The sequence below is a fragment of the Epinephelus lanceolatus genome, chromosome 17, assembly GCF_041903045.1.
Source record: "Epinephelus lanceolatus isolate andai-2023 chromosome 17, ASM4190304v1, whole genome shotgun sequence".
Taxonomy (NCBI): Eukaryota; Metazoa; Chordata; class Actinopteri; order Perciformes; family Serranidae; genus Epinephelus; species Epinephelus lanceolatus.
Window position 1 is genome coordinate 22,668,947 of NC_135750.1, and position 21,297 is coordinate 22,690,243.

A 21,297-nucleotide genomic window follows, 5' to 3' on the forward strand; every position below is an offset into this window, starting at 1 on the left:
CTTCTGCATTAGTGTTCCATCTTTATTTGTGTAAATACCTACACGCTTTAATGCACTTGGGATTACAATCAGGCAGTTCAGTCATAAGATAGTAATTACAAAATACCATATCAACGATGTCTAAACTTTACATGTGTCACTCTGAATAAAAAAGACAAACGACAAAAATAAGATGCCATCACGTGTTGTATAAGAGTACATTTTGTAAAAAAAGACACTGGAGTGAAAGTAGTCTCTGGTTTTGTGTTACAATGGAATGACGGTCTCAGAGAAAGACTGAACGCAGCAGCCTTGATTCAAAGTGACTTCTCTTTAACAATCTAGGAGCTGTAGGCAGCATTAAGAGTCAACGGAGTGTATATGGTCCTTTTCAACACAAGGCACTGAGGAATTTTACTCCAACACGTTTTCAAGCAGGTCCTACTGAATAAAAAAAAACAAAAACACGATTCTTATTGATGTGGCCGCTGGAGACAACACTTGAGAGAGGACACTGCACATGGTTTCCCAGTCTTTGAACACTTAAATGGACTTGATCTATTTTGTTTCATAACTTTTAAACACGCATCATCATCATGCGTGAGGAAAAAAAAGGAGTCATGTTATGGCACAGGGGAGTAGAGGTGGTTATACCTGCAGCATCTGCCACATAGCCAGGGAAACAGGTCAGATGCTTGTTTGATTATCTCAGACAAACAGGCACTGAATACTTGTAAATCATAGTTGAGCATGTCATGTCATTATTACAGAATCATGACTCATTTGACACAGTTAAAACTTTGGTATGACCACAAACACATAAGAGAAAAATGTCCAGCATTTGTAAATACTATACACATGAACTCAATTGAAAGAAAAAATGTTCAACATGAGACTTTTGCGTCCTTTCTAAGGCCAGTGGAATAAATAGACCTGTTTTTGAGATCAGCAACAGTTACCACTTGGGATATTACGTCAGGCAATCACAGGATGCGTTCTCAACTATTTTAGTGACGTATGTTTTGGACCTCAGACCTTGGCAGGCCTGACTGGAGGAATGACAACATCCTGTTTTGCCCTTCAGCTAGTGTGTCACCTACAATGATTGTTCTTACAGGTCAACCATCTGGACAGGCTGGTCTGAGGCTGATTTGACATTCTCGAGAAAGCATTCAAGCCTCAGAGAAATGTTGTAAACAGTGGGGGTAGTCTGAGAATGCAGTAACAGTCAAAAGTGTTTAGATCATCCCTCAGATCATTTTCAGGAGTGAAACAGTCTCGGGCCATCCACTGTGGGAACAGCATTAGCGAGCGACCTGACAGCTCAGGGTCGCTGCATGTTCTGGGAGGTCTCCTGTTCATGATGGTCCACTCTGGGAGTGTGTGTCTGCAGGTGTTAATGTTTTCTAGTGATCAAGTGTCTCACTGCAGTGGATTATCAAACACAGAGTCTGGTAGGACAGAGATCTTCAGCTTCTTTTCTGGCCAACTGTACTCCTTTGGTAACTTTGTCTACAGAAAGAGAAAGGATATACTGGGTAAAACACAGAGTTGAACAAAAACCAAACAGAAAATAAAAGTTTAAATACAGGGGGTTTTACCAACCTCCTCCCGAGTGTTAAGTTCTTGTAAATCCCCAAGCATCTGCTCCACAAACTCCTCAGTCAACAATATCTATACAGGCAGAGCGGAAGGTCAAATAAATACATGAAATATGAAAGCACCACCTGAAAACTTGAGTTCATGTGCGAGTATACCTGAAGCCAGGGGCCATGGGCTGCATATGGATGCTCTTCAGTAGCAAAAGCTCCTTCAACTCCCGTAGACACAAATGTAATGGCTGTGTCTCCGTTGATACTTTTGTAAGTGAAGTGTCTCCCATGGAGCAACCGGCCCCTGTAAAAGATTAAACACAGCACAGCTTGAGCTACAAATTTGGTGCATGAGTGTGTGTTTTCATTCATTTTAACCATAACTAAACACTTATCTTTCCATATGATTTTTATTAGCACGCTTTTAAAGTTAATATTAAGTTAATATTTTAGTTTCTGAAAAACATCTTTGTGCTGACTGAAGATATTCACCAGTTTTGATATCTACAGAAACATCTTTTTGCTCGAGGCAACAGTAACAGTCAGCATCTAATGGAGAAGCTTTAAAGAATTTATCTGTTGCAGGGACAAAAATGAAAATATAATTTGGAGAATGGAACTTATGTTGCATGTTTCTTCATGTGGCTTTACGTGCTGGTGCCAATTTCCTTGAGTAACTGCAGGCATTTATTAACAGTGAAATATTTAGTAATAAATCAACACAGGTACTAATGAAACTGTTCTTTTAGATATTTGTATCTGCAGCCATCATGATAATTTAAATGTGATAGGTGCATTTTACTGGTGGATACAACATATACAGGGGTTTTGTGATTAAACCAAAAAGTGATATCACCCTAAATTGCCAAGAAATTGGTTAGTAATAAGATGTTCAAGCAGTCTATTTCTAATATGACAAAGATGGATGGATCGGATCTTATGAGGTACTTATCTATAGTTAGTGAATTACCCTCAGTAGATGATAGTCAGCATGTCCCCAGCTTGGAGAAGCATGCAGGAGTACTGCCATGGAAGCTAAGTAATGTACTGCCGTGGACAGGGACAGCAGGAAAACATATTTTGACCGTCTTAAAAATCTTTAACAGTTTAAGGGTAGGCTATATTGAGAACATTTCCACCACTTCATCTTGATGCCGACAGCCTGTTCTGATGGGGAAGCCATTAACGGCTTCAGTTACCAAACTATGCTTCCGTCAAAGTCACCAGACTCATTTTAGCTTGTTCAACAGAGAAGCTGCTCTTCTGCTGCCTTACTCAATTAGTTTGTGCTATTGTGTGACTTTGGTAAATCCGAACTAACACTTTTAAACACATAAATCACAAAAATAATACAACCAAACTGATCGAGGCAGTGCTACATCTGCAGCTCCTGCGTTCAGTGATGTTAAACGACTGTTTTACTCAATGGATTCTGGCTTTGAAAAGAGCAAATTAACAGCTTCAGTTCCCCTTTAGAAATCGCTGTCTGTCAGCAAATTAAAGAGGTGAGAATATTCTCAGTATAGCGTACACTTTGACTGATATTGATTTTTTTTAGGTGGCTAAAATACATTCTGCTGCTGCCCCCTTCCACAGATGTACATTGCTTAACTTCCGAGGTGGTACTCCTTCATGCTCCTCCAAACTGAGGGCATGCAGACTGACATCTATAATGTGTAATACACTAACTATGGGTAAGTACCTCATACACTCTCAATCAAAAGATCCAAACCATTCCATTAACTTGGGTCTGGTTGGATCTGTTGCACAGTGTGAAATGTTCAACTATTTTCACAACCTTTTCGGCTATTAAAAGTCACATAACTTGTAGGCAACATTTGATGTAATCACACCCCATTGTCAGTATCAAATAATCGGGCCCTTTACACTGTGTTCTCACTCTTAACTCCCAGCACATCTCTCCCTCTCACACACAAAGGTCTCTCTGTCAACTAACTTTGGTCTTGTTCTTTCCTCAGACAGAGATTACATAAAGCAGGTTCATCCTGGTCTATTGCCTGTGCAGCGAGCATCACCAGCGGAGCATTTCTAAAAACCCCACAGTTCCCACTGAACAGTAATTGCTTCGTTGATATTTTGTCCGAGAAAAAAAAAACGCATTCCAAGAAATGTCAAGTTACGTATAAAGGTGAAAACCAAGCCCAGATAGATATCAGCCATGGGTGTGCAAATTTTATCAGACACAGATCAAATCAGAGAAAGCCAAAACTCAAATGTTAAGATCCTGCAAACTGCTATGCCCCCATTTTGTTTTGTCACCAGGACACGTAATGTAATAACTGTTTGTGTCTGCATGCGTAATTTTTTTTTTAAATTTTCCTCATGTCAGCTAACGGCAACTTCATTATAGAGTTTAAGATCACTGAAAATCATAGTTTTAATTCAGCAAAGCATGACCTTTAGTACTCTAAAGCTACTTCCTCCTGTTTAACACACTTCTTGTTGGGTAGGTGAGCAGTAAAGAGAATAAGTGTCTCAATCATGGTGTCATTGAACAATTATAACCTTTGCTGACTTCTCTAATTCATCAAGGATCAGAAAAAAAAGGTAAAAAATAAAAGCAAACCAATTTACACAAAAAAAGCCAGACAAATACAAGAGACCAAAGTCTAGTGGCTCATGATCATGACAGTACAAGATGTTAATATTAATGCCCCCCCCCCGGCTGAGCTGTACCGTGAGCTTCACACTTGATGCACGCTTCCTTCTGCGCTATGATACAGTTAGCGGGTGAAGTTCAGAGGAAGGAAAATAGTTCCTACATGAAACTAATTACAGCAAGGTCTGTTATTATCTTGAGTAACTGGATCAGGATTTGTGTAAACAGACATTGCTGTTGAGTTTTTCAAATGTCATTTTTGGTGGTTTGAGCTAAACAGGGTGAGTGCTGTCTAGTTCAATTATATTCAAGAGAAGGCAGACATCTCTACGGCCAATATCTCCAACACCAGGCAGCTCATACTAAAACAATTTAGATAGATAATTAGCACTACAGGTAAGAGAAAATATATGAATTTTAATTCTGGGGTAAACTGTCTCTTTCAGTTATAAACCTGAATTTATCCATTTGACGTGTTGCATTTATGGCACCTAGCCAGCTTTTTACTCGACATTTTGAAGTGGCATTAAAGTAAAAGTAGTGGGAGGAAAGTCAGAGTTTAGTGCCAACTTGCAACATCTGATTTTCTCTGTGATATTCTGCCACACCCATCCAACACGAATATCTGGACTGTTTTTTTTTATCTCACTGTCTTCAGGACATTCCAAAAGGGTACATATCTTGTGTGGGAGTGGAATAGAGAAATGGTGCAGTACCGCAGGCAGAGGGGCAGCAGTGTGCCTGACTCTTGGTTGAATTTCAGATGGACGCTCTCCAACTGTCGTGTTCGGACCAACTCATGAGGAACAATAGCTGCTGAACTCTCACTCTCCAAACTGTCCTTCCGACTCCTACGAAACAAACAAAGAAGAGAAAATAAAGCGTGGAAGGCAACAAAGGGGAAACACGAGTGAGGAAGCCTAATATGGTACACTCAGCAATGAGAGAATGTCTGTCTGTGAATAACAGCTACCGCAAAGGAAATGGCAGTTCCTTGGGCTTTGTCTGCGAATGGAAATGTACAGATTTCACAACTGCTCTCAAGGAGCCGTCACCTGATACTGCGGAAGACTTAATTTCCACAGAAAAATACCAACAATTTAGTGACAAACCTGAATATTATGCTTGTAGCTAAGAAGTAATGGTGATAACAGTTCAGATGTCAGTTGCACCGTGAGTCACTACACATGGCGAAGGGAGTTATCCTGGTGCAACCCTAGTGATCCCATTTTGGTGTGTGGGAGGAACACTCACTGAGGTCTCTCGTGGCCCTGTCTCTGGCTGCTGATGGGTGGTAGTGCTGCCTTGCTGTTAAACTCCAGTCCTTTCCTCAGGGTCTCCCTGATCTGCTCTGTGTCTGTCAACACACAAAGATCAGCATGGAATTATCCCATCATGCACCGCTGGCAGCATGAAGCCACAACTCCTGTGTACAGATTGGTCAAGCATTCTTGGGTCTTCTCAGCTTTAATTATAGGATCTACTCTTTTGAGTCCTTTAGGACTTGGCGTACCTTTGTCTGAGAGCCTCCGTGGCTGTGATCCTATGCAGATAGACCGGCTGTCCTCCTCATCCTCTGGCGGTCGACTGAGATCGTCCCACGCACACTTGGCGCTGACCCCACTCAAGTTAGAGCCCTCTGTCTCAATACCCTGGTCCACTCTCTCCTGCTTAGATGAGCAAGAAATATACGCAATCATCAACACTAGCTCCCATAAAACTCACACAAGATTATTAAGAAAAGTTATGAGATTCAGAAATGAGAAGACACTGCATAAAGATTTCTGGGCCAACAGGGGGCACTCAATACTGTCAGAGAGCAAAATAATGTAGTTATGGAAAAGCCATTCTCTATAAAGAGTTCCCCTTAAAATGCTTTGTAGATGTAAAGGTCACTTTGCCTCTGATATCCAGGACAAATCCTTGACCTGTTCCACGCCAGTCCCAGGTGGCACTGCAAGTTATAAATAGCAGTCTATATATGTCTTAATGTATGGGCAATCGGTTTCCTTTGGGTCACTTTCGAGTTAACTCTTCCAAATTTAGCTTCACTTTTTAACCCGAATCCTTTTACTGACCGTCCATCCAATCACAGGCCAAAACTATAAACCTCTCTCATGCTGTAATAGTAGATTGAGATGATGGTAAACAATTAATTTGGTAATATAGCAAGCAGCATAAGATTGCCTATCATCTAACACACTATAAACACAACACAGTTCACTCTGAGGAGTGTGCAGAACTTAAAAAAAGCCTTACTTGTAGGTGTGGATCAATGTCAAAAATGGTCTCCCCTCTCCTCATGTCTGTGATTAGCCAGGGGCCACCAGCTCTGTACACAGGACAATCATCAACATTAGTCCCAGACAGTATTAACCATTAACGTTAACAGAGTTAAACACAGAGTTAATAAATAAGCAAGTAACTACATGCTACACTTGCTGGTCACAATGTATTAACTTTAATGACTGATGATTTGGAGGCAAGTGTAAATACTGTGTTACAATAGAAAATAAAGTCGTCTATATTTGATTTGTTAATACCAAACCGTGAAATAAGATCTGGTCTGCATTATGTCAAGTAAGGACATGTTGGAAAATCATCAGCAAATTCACAATTTTTTCACACGTAATTGCACAAAAGAATGTCTCACGTCAAGTTATATTTACTGCGAATCTAAATGATGACTATCCCATCACATACTGGAATTAATTGTACTGACATTTATATTGACATGGCAATCCTGAGTCATGACACAGCAAATTAACATAGCTTGGTCTGAGTCACTTGTCAAACAAAGTTAAGCAACAAAGTAAAACCTAAGAATATTAACACAGCCTGATATATAAAGTTTAATTTTTAAATCTAAAACATGGCGTCTTTATCTGGCTGCATCATGAATTCATGCAAAGCTGTACTCACACTCTGATTCCACGCATCAGCTCCAGGATGCCTTGACCGTTCCACTGCTGGGCCGCCTGTAGCTCCTCTGTACACACACCCACAATCTATAAGAAACAATGCAGAGCATGAAAGGATGTTGTCTACAGTCTTGTTACCTTCTGCGTACTTTTTACTGCTGCCGCCTTTATCTAAATGATGACAAGAACTAAGTCTTTGAAGTTAATATAAACATCACTAACAAAATTCATCATGTTTGCAGAAAACCATCTGTCTCACATTAGTGTACTGTGGCTGTTGATATTTGGTACCACTATGTTATAATAACTAAATGTTGCAATGAGTTTATAACAATTCAGTTGATGTGACTTGATGCAAAGAGGATGCAAAAACACTACAACACACTGAAGACTGTTGATCTCCTGTTGCCATAGAACTGACAATACACATACACTGAATGAACACCTGAAACTTATTTAACTGACGAGATGAGTGTACACAATCATTTACTTGACAACTTGGGTTTTCATTTCATACTTTAATTTAAATGCTTTTATTTTAGTATTTTGGCCTGATAGCAGACAGAATTTTTAACTCCCTACACTTTGTTTCCATCTTCAGCCTCACATTGCATCCACGCTAAACAATTTCTGCGGGAGAGGGGGATTTGATTTTCCCTCGATAGCAGTGACCATCTTGTCATGATAGTTATTACTCATAAGCATTGGTTGTTTTTCATTTCAACCAAGAAACCACTGTTCCATGGCGCGATGTCAGACAAATCAGTCAACTTGGTGGAGTGGGTGGATTCCAAGGTCTGAACCCAGGGAAAGTTTAGCTAAATGCACTGTATCTTATGATAAGTATGTGTCCTGCGTGATCATCACTAATACTAAAATGCAGTGCTACGGTCATCCTCATCTCTTCTGATTCTGGTCCATGTTTTGTCCAAATACCAGTTATCATCTTTGATTTATTGTGCCAAAAGATCCCAAAAGTGCTTGACATGAAGTTGCTTAAACTATGTGAATACTACTCACCTGCAGAAAGCTCACTGTGCCAAATGGCGTTTGAATTGGTTGCATCTGTGGGTCCTCTGTAAGCAACATATGCTGGATACGAGATTCACTATTGTCCAGTGGGCTGTGCCACGACACATGGTCGCCACTACAAAATGTGTTTTCTGTAGAAGAGAGAACAAAATGAGAGAATCACTTTTAAAGAACAGTAAAATGTGCTGTTTAAAGTTGTCTACAATACACACACTCTATCCTGCAAAGTACATTTTGGCCTGTACCTTCGGTCACTAGTGGGAAGCAATCCTACTTTCCTAAGTTTCATTATCTGATGGTACAGAATTGCTGAGGGAAAGTTGCAGTAACAGGAAAAGAGGGGACACAGATCAGCGAGAGAATGAGAGTGAGTAAGTGAGAGAGAGAAAAATCGAGAACCAAATGTGGCAAGAAAAAAAATTACATTTCCATTCAAGGAATCTGTCTGCTTGGGAGGTAACATGCACCCCGTCCAGATTCACTGCAGGAGAAAAGCGAGGGGGAAGATGGCCAGGAATCAGCATTCATTTAGCTCAGGAGCCCAGCCCACCCATGCGCAAATTGACCCCAGCTGGATAGCAGAGAAGGGCTGGGTGGTGAGGAGAGGGGAGCCTGGAGAGAATAGCCTTCTTCTCTTTCATGGCTTTTAAATGCCCCCTCCTCTCTCAACCACACTTTCTTGTTCACGGTATAATACACAACTGCAGGATTTAAAGAACTTAGCAGCATGGTATACACCCATTCCACAGAGTATACATTCACACACGACAACAACGATCTTGTTTGCCATTTGTGCAAACAATCCTATTAAAACTGTGAAGGGAAAGAAAGGGGAAACTAGACTTCCTGTCAATACCCAGAGCTCCAACAAACACAAATAATGTGTACCAAGACCACAGCCTGTAGCAGACTGCTCTATTCTTGCATGTTTGAATGTATCATAGGAAATACAAGGTACCTTTACAAAGAACACATTCTTCACATTCACAAAGACGTGACAAGGAGGCATGCCAACTGCAGCCACAGAGTTGTTCTATTAAAAATGTGTGCAGATGAATCATTTACTAGACTATTAACAAAGTGTGACCAAATGAAAACACAAACCATTACTTTAACTTTGTCACACATTTTCCAGGTGACGGATTAAGAATGTAGGGCTTGAACTAACAATGTTTTTCATTACCTCTTTATCTGATGTCACTTTATTGATTAATCAAGTAAACAGTTCCTCCTTAAAAATTCTGACTGAGATTTCCAGAGCCAAATTAATGTCTCAAAACTGCTTGTTTAATCTGACAAATATATAAAACTTTTAACTGAATTTAGATGAGCATGCATTTTTTTAACAAATCCAGCCATCTATTTACACCAAATGTTTAAATCTAAATTCCCTCATCACTTGAACACTGGAATCTCCTTATTCTTTATCATTACTGCTGCAAAACTGTGCGCAAGAGTTGTTCAAACCAATTTCTAAGTTGTTTAACAATAGAGTATGGCATTAAATTACTTGCCTTGACCTTGAGGGTTTTTTCTTAACGTTTACAATCATCACTCATGTTCAACGTCAGCAGATACTACACTGGACAAAATGACTTCCTACATACAATAATGTGAATTCAGCCTGATTATTTTTCATATTTGCATCTTCCCCTACTGTTTACATTTCATATTGCTTTGTATTTTCTACCTATGCTCACTTATTATATTGCTTTCTTGTTTTTGCTCTGTCCTCTTTACTGCTTCAATGATGCAAATGTCCCTGCTGTGGGACTAATAAGGGATTATCTTATCTTTTAATGTGTGGCTTGCTCCATGCAAAGATGCAAAATGTACAACTTTGCTTTGTACTCCTCTTAAACGCTGTGCTCTCACCTGACTGGAACACGTAGCGAGCCAAGCCTTGCATGAGTTCTGCGGGCCAGGTTGGTGGTGCCGTCTCTCCCATCTCTCTTTTGAGTCTAAAGGTGAGTTCAAAGCCAAAACCACTGGGTCCGTCTGCCCCTGTGAATCTAATACGCACACACACACACAAAGAAACTGGGTAAGAAGCTGTACTTTTATTTAATAGTAAATCACAGTACTTGAGTTAGTAGGTGGTCTACTCTTTAAGGGCTTCTGACATGAGCAAAAATGTGGCATGCTTAAAAAGGCTTGATGCAACATGTACAGATTTCCCAGGTTTTTAACAATGCACAAACTAATGAAAAAGAAACAGATCAATGCCGCTATTACTCTCCATCTACCCAACTCCCCTGTGCAACAGCAAGTCAAGTATTTACATTAGCGTACTTACTCATGAACCCTATTATCCCCATACAGGTCACTCAGTCCAAAGCTGACATAGTGCCAATGCTCCTGGATGTCCTGAGCTGGACAGCCCGTACTCCTATACATACTGATGTAGTCTAACGGGTCAGGCCCCCCTAACCTGTGAGAAGCATAAAATGAAAACCATCGGCCATGTCAGAAATTGTTATTGTTGTCAGTGCAGTGTGTTTACTCTTGAGCACACATATATGAAGACAGTAAGCTTAGATGGGAGACCATAACTGTGTAAAATTAATAGCAGTGAGCATTTAAATACATAGGTTTTAGTTAGAGTGATATAGTTTGTAACTGAATCCTTTAACTCCCCAAAACAAAGTAGCAGTTACCCACTGTGTGACTCCTGTACGTAGTTAGCTAAAAAGTTAGCTTAGCAGTCATTAGCTAAACGTCTAGCCATCACTGCATGAACTTGATCCACAAACTTCAGGCCCACAGATTTGACAGACCAGTAACAACAAAACGAGGTACCTACCAATATTTAACAATAGCTGTAACTTGAAGCGGGTTGGCCTGTTCGGGGTAAAGTCGCCGGCATTCCCCGTAGATAGCCTGCAGTCCAGGGGGAAACGTCGGCACCAGCCCGTGGGCTTGAACACCACTGCTAGGCCGTACCTCATCCATGCCACAACCTCGAACAAACCTAGTTCTTCTATAAAAAACAGCGTATACGCAGTTATATTCTGCTTTCTACCCCCGCTCAACTAAAACGACACAACCCCAAACCATAAAAAGTCTTACACTACAAATGTAGACCGACGAAATACTGATTTAATTCGGACCGCTGTGCTGCACTCAGTAGGGACACAGCCTGTTGCTCATCGTTACAAAAAACTACCTCACCATTGGTTGGATGCGGTCGTGACGTAACTGACTGACGGCTTCAAATGACCAATCAGAATTTTTTTTTTTTAGGTTTGTGTGGATTTGTTGATAATTATGATTGGCTGATACACTGTCAATCAAACAGTAGGCCGATGTAATTTTAGGTCGAGGCTTCAAAAACTATGGCGTAATTATATTCTTTATTTTAGTAAAAATAGCAATACAAAAATGTAGATATACTCTCTCTATACATATATATATATACTTTAACCCTGCATTTAAAAAATACTTGAGTAAAAGTTCATTTATATTATCAGCAAAAATTAAGTATTTAAAGTAGTAATTACAAGTAAAAATGGACTACTGCTTGCAAAAAGAGTTATCTCACTCTCCTGGAAAAAGACCAGTAAACCAAAGTTCATTAACTGAATTAAAGAATTATTCATAACTATAGGCCTACCTCTGGAAAAGATTACATACATTTGAAGTCATTTTCTACAATTTATGGAGGATATTGATATACCTATTGTATTATATAACTCCATATTCCGTTTTAATTATAAAAATATAACCAGGGACAGGGGTTGCAAATTAGCCATGGCTAGAAACCTGTAGGTATTGCATCTACTTTGTATTTTTCATATGAAGCAATGTCTAACGCATTTGTCCTTGTCAAATAAACAAGTAAATAAATAGAAATAAAATAGGATATCTGGGATGTTGGCATGAGAGTGCATATAATAGGCTCCTGTCTATATTTGGGCCACATGGCAGGGGGCCTTATTACATCCCAAATTAATAATAACAAGGAAGGAGTGCCAACTTGTAAGATGAAAAGGATTTATTTCAGAAAAATGACAATATGAATTAGCAGACACTTATAATGGAAAAAAACCAACATGCTAAGGTGAGGTACTTTTTAAAATTAGTTTCCCCTGTTACTCATGGCACTGTGTCTCTCTTTCATAGTAGTGAATGCAAGCATAGTGCACCGGTAATGAACCACAGTGTTTTATTACTCAACAGGTTTCTTCACACTACACATGCAGTGATGCAACAGCAGCCAGCCAACTTTTTCTGCCTATCACCACCACACAGTATAGACAGCCTGGAGCCAGGAAGTCAGGAACCAGGAGTATTAAGAATGAAACCACTGCTATGGACCTTAAACCTATAATGATGTTCAATCCATGTGGGAGATATGTGTGCAAATATAGAGTTTATATGGCATGGCATATCAAGGGATAACTTTAAAACACTACAGATACCTCAAAAATAACTGCTTTCAACCAGTACTATTGTACTTCAGGTCGTCAAAGCAACTTATACCTCAACAGTAGCAGCCCATGATCATGTAACTGAAAAGGATGTTGGCTGTTGTATCTAATCATATTGTTTATAACTAATCTAACTAACTGCCATCACCATGGCTGCAGATTTTTATAGAGCTAGGGCTGAGATAACATCTGAATAAAAAGACGTCCACGTGTGTGGGTTGTATAGGGCGTGGTAGCCCTTGGATTCTGGATATATTGTCCTTAAGTGCTCTCACTCCTTGTACTGTAATGCTTAAATGATGTAGGATTTAAAAAAAGTTATTAGAGTCAATAAGTTACAGAGGAAAATAATTAACTTTGATTTATTTTATTAACAACATGATTCATACATATTTATCAGTCATTTACAAATGGGTTTATTTTATTCACAGTACTATTACATGCAATTTGAAATGAATTCCTCATTCGTCATTTGAAGAAAAACAATAAACGCAAAATACAAATGAAAGTAACACGTCGTAAAAACAAGACATGCTGGAATGAGTGTAAACCACACAAGTGTTTGTGCTTTCTTCTGATGGTCATGATTTCCGCTCTGTGGTGTGGTGCAGTAAGGCTGACAAACAAGTACCATGCCAAAAGAACTGAGCCCATAGATGACACCTGAACACGCCACCATCTATGGAATTCAGTTCTCATAGTAAAGCACTTATCAAACGTTGGTCCTCGGGTGTCCTCGAATGGCTTATCATTTGACACAACTCATGCTTCATTATTAATGCTCTTTTCAACTTAGTTTATGGCCCATGTCTTGATGAAATAAAACCACAATAAAGCCAATTTGTGATCAATAATACAGCTTAAGAACGATGTACATTATACCAGATGCTGAGCAGCATGTTGAGCTGTATGCAGATCTTGTCGTCAGATGATAGCCAGTAGGTTATGAGACTGACTCACCCATGACCTTCCCTTTTTCTCAAGAAATGCAGGGTGATGAGACGATAACGTCAGCCCTGCTTCTTTCATAAGAAGATTGAGCAAGAGGCTGTTACTGTATAAGGTGATATTAAACAGTGACCAATCATAGTTGGCATTTACATCACACAGTAGTGCAGTATGTAATTTAAAACACTGACTTCTTCATAAATTGGCATGAGATTGAGAGGCATTCTATGAAAGTGAAATGAAACCAAAGTGGAAAACAAACCTCCCAAATGTCGTTATGATTGAATGGACCCAGTGCTGTGGTTAGACTGAGCCTATGGAGAGTTTCGGGTCGTCTGAGGAAACCTTCTCAACCTAAGTATTCCTGGAAATGCTTCTCAACCACTGAAATAAAAGTCTGTCCAGTGAGCTGATGCAAGCAGTGAATCAGATCATGGTGATAGTGCTCTGGTCGAGGCATGAAATGACTCATCATTTATGGCCGTACACTCCCAGGAAAAGAACTTTGGGACAATGTGATTACTGGCATCCAATTGGTCAATGTATCTTTGAACCCTCCAAAGTAAGTTTGAAATTAACCAACCTGAGTTCTTTTACAGTATCTCTTTAAAAAAAAAACAAAAAAAAACTTCACCTCATTCAAGGCCATATTGACAGTGACACTGCGGCGAGACAATTCCTAAATGTTATCTCAGTCACAGTAGTTTATTCAGTATGAGTGTACGTTCTTTTAGGATGCATGCAATACAGTACAATGAACTTTCTGAGGAAGGCCACACCTGAACACGTTCAGGAAACTCCTATCTTTCCGGCAGTTGGACTGGGAAACAACCGGTTCTACGGCCTGTTGCTAGAAAAGAATGAGGGCATGAACTCAGTCTTACTGCCTGCACTCATTTAAACAGCTCTCATATAACTATCTGGCACATTAACACCCTTCATCTGTGCTCAGAGAATGTGGAAGTTGTTTTTTCTTGGTAAGTACTCATTTCTACCTCATTTGAATATTTCACAATTTAAAACATGTTGAAAGTTCGTAGCCTGTACTTTAAAACAGGCACTTTTTACAAGTTTAAATACAGTGTCAAATATTTTTTTAATTGACTATAATTTGAGTTAGTTTCCTACTATATACTTACCCCAGTCATTCACTGAAAGCTTTCTCTCCAGATCTTGAATGTATCGGAAATACGTCTCCTCATAAAGGACTCCTAGGACTGAGCTCCAAGCCTTAAACACTCTTTGGCAGTCCCATCTCAACAAAAAGATGTTTGAGTGTTGAATCAGCAGCACGTCTCTCCCAGCTTAATGAACATACAGTAAGCCATCCCTCCCCAGTTCACCTGCATGTTCTGCTCACTCTCCCATGTCCTCCAAGTCCCAAGGAAGGATACAGCATACTGTCTGACATTCACAGCAAAGGACCTTAAATACCACCACCTTTCACATCACCCATCAGCCTCCCTCCCTCCTCTCTATCTGTTTTTTATACGCTCCCTCCGTTCGGTAAGCCTGACAGTCACTTCCCAGTAAGAAGGAAACAGTGGGAGTGGTGAGCAGCACGCCCCCTCACAGTGAATCAACACATAATAGTTTCTGAGGAAAACCATCTGACTGGCCCTGCCCCCTGTTCCCATAAAGTAAGCAGGGGAAAGGCTGTGTCTTCTCGAGGAACCAGGAATTCCCCCACAGGCCGTGAACAGCTGTCGAGATGAGAGATGATGACGAAGCCGACACACTGGAAGCTTGCTGGCTGGGCATATGCAAACAGAAACCGTGTTTGGTGTTTCTCTATCTGCGTAAGAGTGAAATAGTGTTTAACCCTACAGTATATTTACTGTAAGTAAGTGGAAATTCTATCCACACACTGTGGGTGTCAAAATGCTCAGTCATGTTTGAGCTGGTGACACTATGTTTCCTATAAAAGTCTTTTATCTTTGCTAAATATTATTCATCAGAAGGGCAGTGTGTGCCACTTGCGTCATGGGCATGTTTATGATGAGATTGATTCATGTGAATATTTGTGTAGCTGGAGTCGATTTATTCTGGTGAGGTCTGATAGGGGTGTATTCAATAACACAGCCTACCTAAAATAACTCTGTTTGCTCTCCGCTCATAGTCAAACACGAAAGGGATGTGATACTGATTGTGTTCAATCAGCTGAAGATGATAGGACTGGGTCAGCAGGGTAAAAAAACCACAGCTATTGAACACGCTAGCTGACAGTAAAAGAGTTTCGTTGTTTGGTGACCTTGTAAAAATCCTCAGATTTCCTCATCCTCTTTACCTAGTCACCTCAAATACGAGAAACTAGTCTTGATTTCAAGCAAACTTCCTCAGAGAAAAAGCCCTGTCAGATTAATTCAACTGACTTCCTTGATCTGGACGAAAAGGGGAATCCAACGGTTTAGGGAAAAATTTCAGCAAAGTTCCCTTCCTGTACTCGGACGTGTAATTGCACACACTTCTTGGATGTATACACTCATTGTGTGTCACGTCTTTGTTTTGCAATGGAGCACACCCAGATTACGCAGTGACATTAACTGGAGGTAAAACCCCTGACAGAATCAAGAGGAGCCATTACTTGAATAGGAGGTACAGAGACCCCATAGAGTCCCACCGTTGATGTGCAGTGACTCTAGAATCCACTTTCAAACTACATCCTTGGGCTGGTGGGATAAGTTGCAATTGACATTTTGCGCCGGACTTCAGAAACAAGCCTGGCTTTCATGCTGCTGTTTGAACACTGGGGAAATCACTTGCAAAGGTCACTGAGCCCATTTCCTTTCTTTCCTCCCCATGCGTCTAAAGACCTGTAACAGCCCCTTTCAACTGCACTTCACTTACCAGCAGACATATTCAAATGTCTATATAGGAAGTGAGAGAAGGTATAGGTGACCAAAGACCAAACAGGAGATAAGACAGCATATTTTATTACAGCTTTTCTTTGTTTCACCATGGTTGCTGTTACATATCACGAACAAGCTTCAAATAAAAATGAAGTCCTGATATGAATTAGGATTAAACTGTGCAGTGATTCCTCCTCAAAGTGGAAACAGACATTTTTTTTTTATTGTTCAAGTTGCTTTTGCAGTTTTAAAATGTAGGACTACTACATGTCTCTGAAGTCCTTCTTCCCCGTCCCACCGGTGATCCAAAGAGAAAACACCCCTCTGCTCCACAAACGTCTCAAACAGGTGCAGCCCACCACCTACACCAAAGTAGTGGGACTTGGTGGCGAGGTAGACGAGTCCATCTGGAGCGAGCAGTCTGTGGAGGGTCTCATGTAGCACTGGGTAGTAAGCAGTGTTGTATATTGTCTCTGAGGTGAATATAATGTCATATTTGGGATGTGGGTTCTCCTTTTGAAGCAGAGCAAGAAACGTGCTCCAGTCACCGGAGAAAAATCGACACTTGGCTAGTAATGGGTGCTGGGATAGGTCAACGGCTCTTATCTTAGGGGGTGGGTCGCCATCTTTTACCTCCTGTTTCGCTTTCACCTTCTTACAACCACCTTCCTCCTGGATTTTCCCCTTTCCCTTCCTTTCTTTGTCATCTTCACTGTCCACTTCATCATCCTCTTGGCAGTTAAGCATTACATTTGGCACTGTGAGCTGTTCAATAACTGTACTGTTATAATCTTGGAAGTGGACCTCCCTGGCTCCTCTCTGCAGAGCCAGTATTCCCAACAGCCCCGCGCCACAGCCCAAATCCAAGACCGCCTTCCCCCCAAAGGTCTCTCCGTCTTTCTCAATCAGCTCCAGAAGGTCGTAAGTGCACTCCCACACTTTCAGCCCCCCCTCGTACATGCCAGAGATGAGATCAGACCTCTGCTCAGCGGTGCGCGAGAGAATTTCCTCACCGTCATCTCTCTCGGAGGCTGTCTTTTCGAAAACCGTCTCGTTGAGGAAGTGAAGAGGGGGAAGAGCTCCTATGGTAACTGTTTCAGTGACAGCATCCCTGAGGAGGAAGTGTGGGTCAGATGGCTGAACGTGCTCTTTGGCTTCTTTTGCTGGCTCTGCTGGTTTGGTATCTTCCTTCACCTGAAAAACACAAAACAGTGTGAATGATTGTGTGTGTGACAGGTCTGTGTGAATATATGACTACAATTCATAGAAAACATGTGCTTCAAGCTGAAAATATCCTGGCTTGAAAAACGTTTGGAAGTACAGATATATAAATCAGAAAATATGCCTAGGATATGACGCCGGAGGCAACTACTCACAGCACAGGAATGTTCAGATATAAATAATCATGGTGCTTTTGGGTGTTCAGAGGAATTTCCTACAAATTGTGGAGGTCATAAGTATGCTGTGCTGTGGGCTGTCAGTGTTTTGGACAGAAACACTGTTCATGTTTTATTAAAAACAATTTCAATATCACTGTCACTCACTTTGGTACTTTATTGAGTTACTTTTAATTCCGATATCACTGACGTGAGGTTGAAACATTCACAAAACTAGACTACACTGACCTTGGGTCCAAACTCCAAGTTTCAGCTGACATGGCTCACGTGAGATCTGCTTATGAGATTAATTTTGTGACATCAAATGAAGCAGATGATCTGTTGTTCAGTCTGGGATCCTATGAACATGTAACAACTTGAATCTCTACGAATGCATAACAGTGCTGTCTTTGACTGGATGTTAACTGGTTTACAATTATGCTACAGACTATCTACCTTATTTTGTTTGTTTGTACGTGTATTTATTAGTTACAAAATGCTCTTTACGCTGTAAAATATGATCTATTAGAAAAGGACTGGATGACTGGCTGATGAATCTAAGACATGAGACTGTTACAAATCAGCCATGTGATTTACTGTGTGACCGAAACACTGTTGCAAGTACAGCAAAACTCCAGATATCATGTGTGGCTTAGTCGTCAAACTGCTCATGTAGTCACACTTTCACAATTTAAATAAAAATTCCTGATTTTTTTTTTTTTTCTTACATGCCTCTGAACTTTGACGTCAGACATTGCAATGTCGACTCACACAGTCAGCTATCAGAATGACCTTGTATGGTTTCTGTGATGACTTTTTATTGACATGCCTCTGCCCTGTGACATCATGGCTCATGGGCAAGGAGATTGTCAACCTACGCTCTCTAGAGGAAGCACACCTACCTTACATTTCAATTTTCATTGGTAACTGTGATGAAATCATACAGTAGAACTTGCTTCATGCATAGCTCTTGTGTGTGTGTGTATGTGTGTGTACCCCTGACGATTTCTGGTCCATTCAACAGCATATTTTCCTACTACTATAACAGGAGACAGGTCTATATTTAAGCAATATTACGCTCGAGGGTGTGCTCAAACGTCATTTGTGGCACTTCAGTGATGCGGTCAGGACCTCGGTGCAAGCGCCTCGGTCCTGACCGCATCACTGTTTTGCCACAAATGATGTCTAAGCACACCCTCGAGCGTAATATTGCGATTATAAAACTATTAACAGTAACAGCGTTGCCATGGATATGGCGGAGTAATATTTTTAGTGATGAGCCAGGTGTGCTGTTATGCTGATTTGAGCACATTTTAAATGTCTTGTCAACCAATCAGATTGCTTGGTCAGAACTACTTGTTGTATAATTATATTTGTATATTAGGCTATCTAATATTTTCAGGATTGTGAAGAGTTTTTCTTTAGATTTTAGGCCATATTTATGAATTCATATAGATCATGTGTGTGTTTAGTATGAACCAAAGCAACAGCAGCAGCAGCCTCATCTTTTTTTAAACAAATCCATCCATTTGGTAGCCTTTTGGTTTTGCTCTGGCAGTTACAATGTTGCCATTTAATATTTTTAATGATGAGCCAGGTATGCAGTTATGCTTATTTGAGCACATTCTAAATTTCTTGTTGACCAAATAGATTGCTTGGTCGGAACTACTTGTTGTATAATCATAGTTGGATAAATCTTAAAATCAATACTCTTCAGTCCTCTGATTTAGTCTCAACTCTCCTCTGTAAAAGGAAATGTCTGTAAAGATAAATTATCTGTCATTATTATAAATAAATACCACATCAATTATTAATGTATATTGAAAAACTGTATAATTGTTCGAGAATTGTTTATCTTTAGTCATCTCAGTTTATTTTTTATTACTTTTTTTTTTATTGAATCCATTTTAACGTCTGGAACCTCCCGTCTGCATTGAGCTTGAGATGCATCCGCGCTAAGGACTTGGCTCAGATTCTGGAGTTAGTCTCTTATCCTGAATCCTCCTGAAGGAATCTGATCCTGTTTAATTCGGCGGTGAGAACCTCTTGCGACTGCATGTCTTTGCTGAGGTCGACCCCAGTGGGATTCGAGCTCTGGACCTTCTGAATGGAAGATGAGTGCTCCAACCACTACACTAAGGAGGCCCCATTTTACTACTTTTTTTTTAAATTAAATCTGTTTCAGAAATTAGGATATTGACCCCTTGAATTCATGCCTATTGATGTATAAATTCATAAGGGGTGCATAAGGGGTGAAGACCATGATGTGGTAGTAAGTGGACCTTAAATCATTCTTCTTTTTTTTTTCAAATGAATTTTCACTTTTACTTTCACAAGTAATAAGTTAGTGTTTTGCTTTCTTTGCTCTATACTGTCCAAGACTTACTTGTTCTCCTATGATCTATAAATGTTAATGCAATGCTGATGTTAGGCACTAATAATAATAAGGTTTACGCCTATCATTATGGCTAAATATAGCACGCACAAAGCAGACTTTATGAAAACACCACCCATCTTTAAAGCCCTCTACACTGAATTTTTGTTGCAGTTACTCCCTAAAGTGCATGAAATCTAAATAAGCAAAGGAACTGCTCAGCTCTGTCGGAATTTACAAATTAACGGGCACTTAAAATAATACCTTTCACTTTCAAATGAAGACCAGTTAACTTGGTTTTGTATTATTTCTGTTGTATTATTTATAATTTGTATCTTTATTATAATTTATAATTTTCTCTCTTTTTTTTCCTACTCAGTTTCAAGCCCATTTACTCAATAATATGATGGTCTTGCCTTATTGTTGTAATTCTAAATTGTTCGATAAAGTTTACATAATAAAAGGTCTAAGCCCAGTGAGGGTCCTCTTCTTCCTTCACTGCCCCAAGCCCTCATAAAACCATACACGCCACTGCATGCACATTATGTTCCTTTCTTTAAATAACGACCTTACCCATGCCACCAGGTGGACTGGCATACGTCTCTAGTCTAAACTAACTATCTTACATTCATTTGACAGCTTTGAGCAGTTTGAGTAACTTAACCTAACACACACTATTAGTGAGCTAACGTTAACGTTACTCACAGATTTAGCAGCATTGCCTTTCTTTCCGTTTTGCAGTTCATTTCCATCCACGTCGTCTGGCTTTGTTGTTAGTGCTGGAACATCGAAGTTAAAACTAAATGACATGATGACTGACAGCGCTGCACACAGCTAGCTTGAGGTTGGAGAGTTGGTACCACCGGTTACTGCAGGATCCACATGGCGAGCAGTCTGCCGTGCAGTGGCGTCACTTAGCAGAGCCGCTCCGTGTAAGAACTACAAGTCCCAGAATGCTGAGAACCGCTGTAACCGAGCCCTAACTTGTTAATTTTTTTTATTAATGGAATAGAGTAACCTTTTCTAGTCAAGTGTAATTAGGTTTAGAGACATATAACATGCGAAATGTATGCGCATGAATGCATTTTTTTGAGAAACCATCCTTTCTTGAAACGACGTCTTTAATTCCTGACTCAAACTACCAGAATGCATTTCGCCGCGGTGTCTGCGCAAGTG

General features: G+C 40.1%; 2 protein-coding genes across 4 annotated transcripts; both read right to left on the minus strand.

Annotated features, from left to right (window-relative positions):
* On the minus strand, positions 1–11,303 carry sufu (suppressor of fused homolog (Drosophila)). Of its 3 annotated transcripts, XM_078176350.1 has the most exons (13): positions 11,214–11,300; positions 10,948–11,124; positions 10,441–10,575; positions 10,020–10,156; positions 8,133–8,275; positions 7,114–7,199; positions 6,451–6,523; positions 5,705–5,861; positions 5,446–5,548; positions 4,908–5,042; positions 1,737–1,875; positions 1,585–1,653; positions 1–1,491 (listed from the first exon to the last, which is right to left on the minus strand). In XM_078176350.1, the coding sequence occupies exons 2-13, from the start codon at positions 11,094–11,096 to the stop codon at positions 1,402–1,404; spliced, it is 1,416 nt and encodes a 471-aa protein (XP_078032476.1). In that variant the 5' UTR covers positions 11,097–11,124; positions 11,214–11,300; the 3' UTR covers positions 1–1,401. The 3 variants fall into 3 exon arrangements, with proteins under 3 accessions (XP_078032476.1, XP_033469830.1, XP_033469831.1); XM_033613939.2 differs by having other exon boundaries at positions 10,948–11,303; XM_033613940.2 differs by having other exon boundaries at positions 5,705–5,858; positions 10,948–11,301.
* A 5,136-nt stretch (positions 11,304–16,439) lies between these two features.
* Positions 16,440–21,042, minus strand: mettl18 (methyltransferase 18, RPL3 N3-histidine). Its single transcript, XM_033612844.2, has 2 exons — positions 20,827–21,042; positions 16,440–17,565 (listed from the first exon to the last, which is right to left on the minus strand). The coding sequence occupies exons 1-2, from the start codon at positions 20,929–20,931 to the stop codon at positions 16,600–16,602; spliced, it is 1,071 nt and encodes a 356-aa protein (XP_033468735.1). The 5' UTR covers positions 20,932–21,042; the 3' UTR covers positions 16,440–16,599.
* Between the last annotated feature and the right edge of the window lie 255 nt (positions 21,043–21,297).

Bases quoted from the DNA above. Each gene is read 5' to 3' on its own strand.
- sufu (XM_033613939.2), bottom strand. From the start codon at position 11,096: ATGGATGAGGTACGGCCTAGCAGTGGTGTTCAAGCCCACGGGCTGGTG. The intron at 5,549-5,704 runs GTACGCCAAGTC...GTGTGTTGACAG, and splicing joins ACGGAGGCTCTCAGACAAAG to ACACAGAGCAGATCAGGGAG. The intron at 1,654-1,736 runs GTATACTCGCAC...CTGCCTGTATAG, and splicing joins CCCATGGCCCCTGGCTTCAG to ATATTGTTGACTGAGGAGTT.
- mettl18 (XM_033612844.2), bottom strand. From the start codon at position 20,931: ATGTCATTTAGTTTTAACTTCGATGTTCCAGCACTAACAACAAAGCCA. The intron at 17,566-20,826 runs GTGAGTAACGTT...TGTGTTTTTCAG, and splicing joins AAGGCAATGCTGCTAAATCT to GTGAAGGAAGATACCAAACC.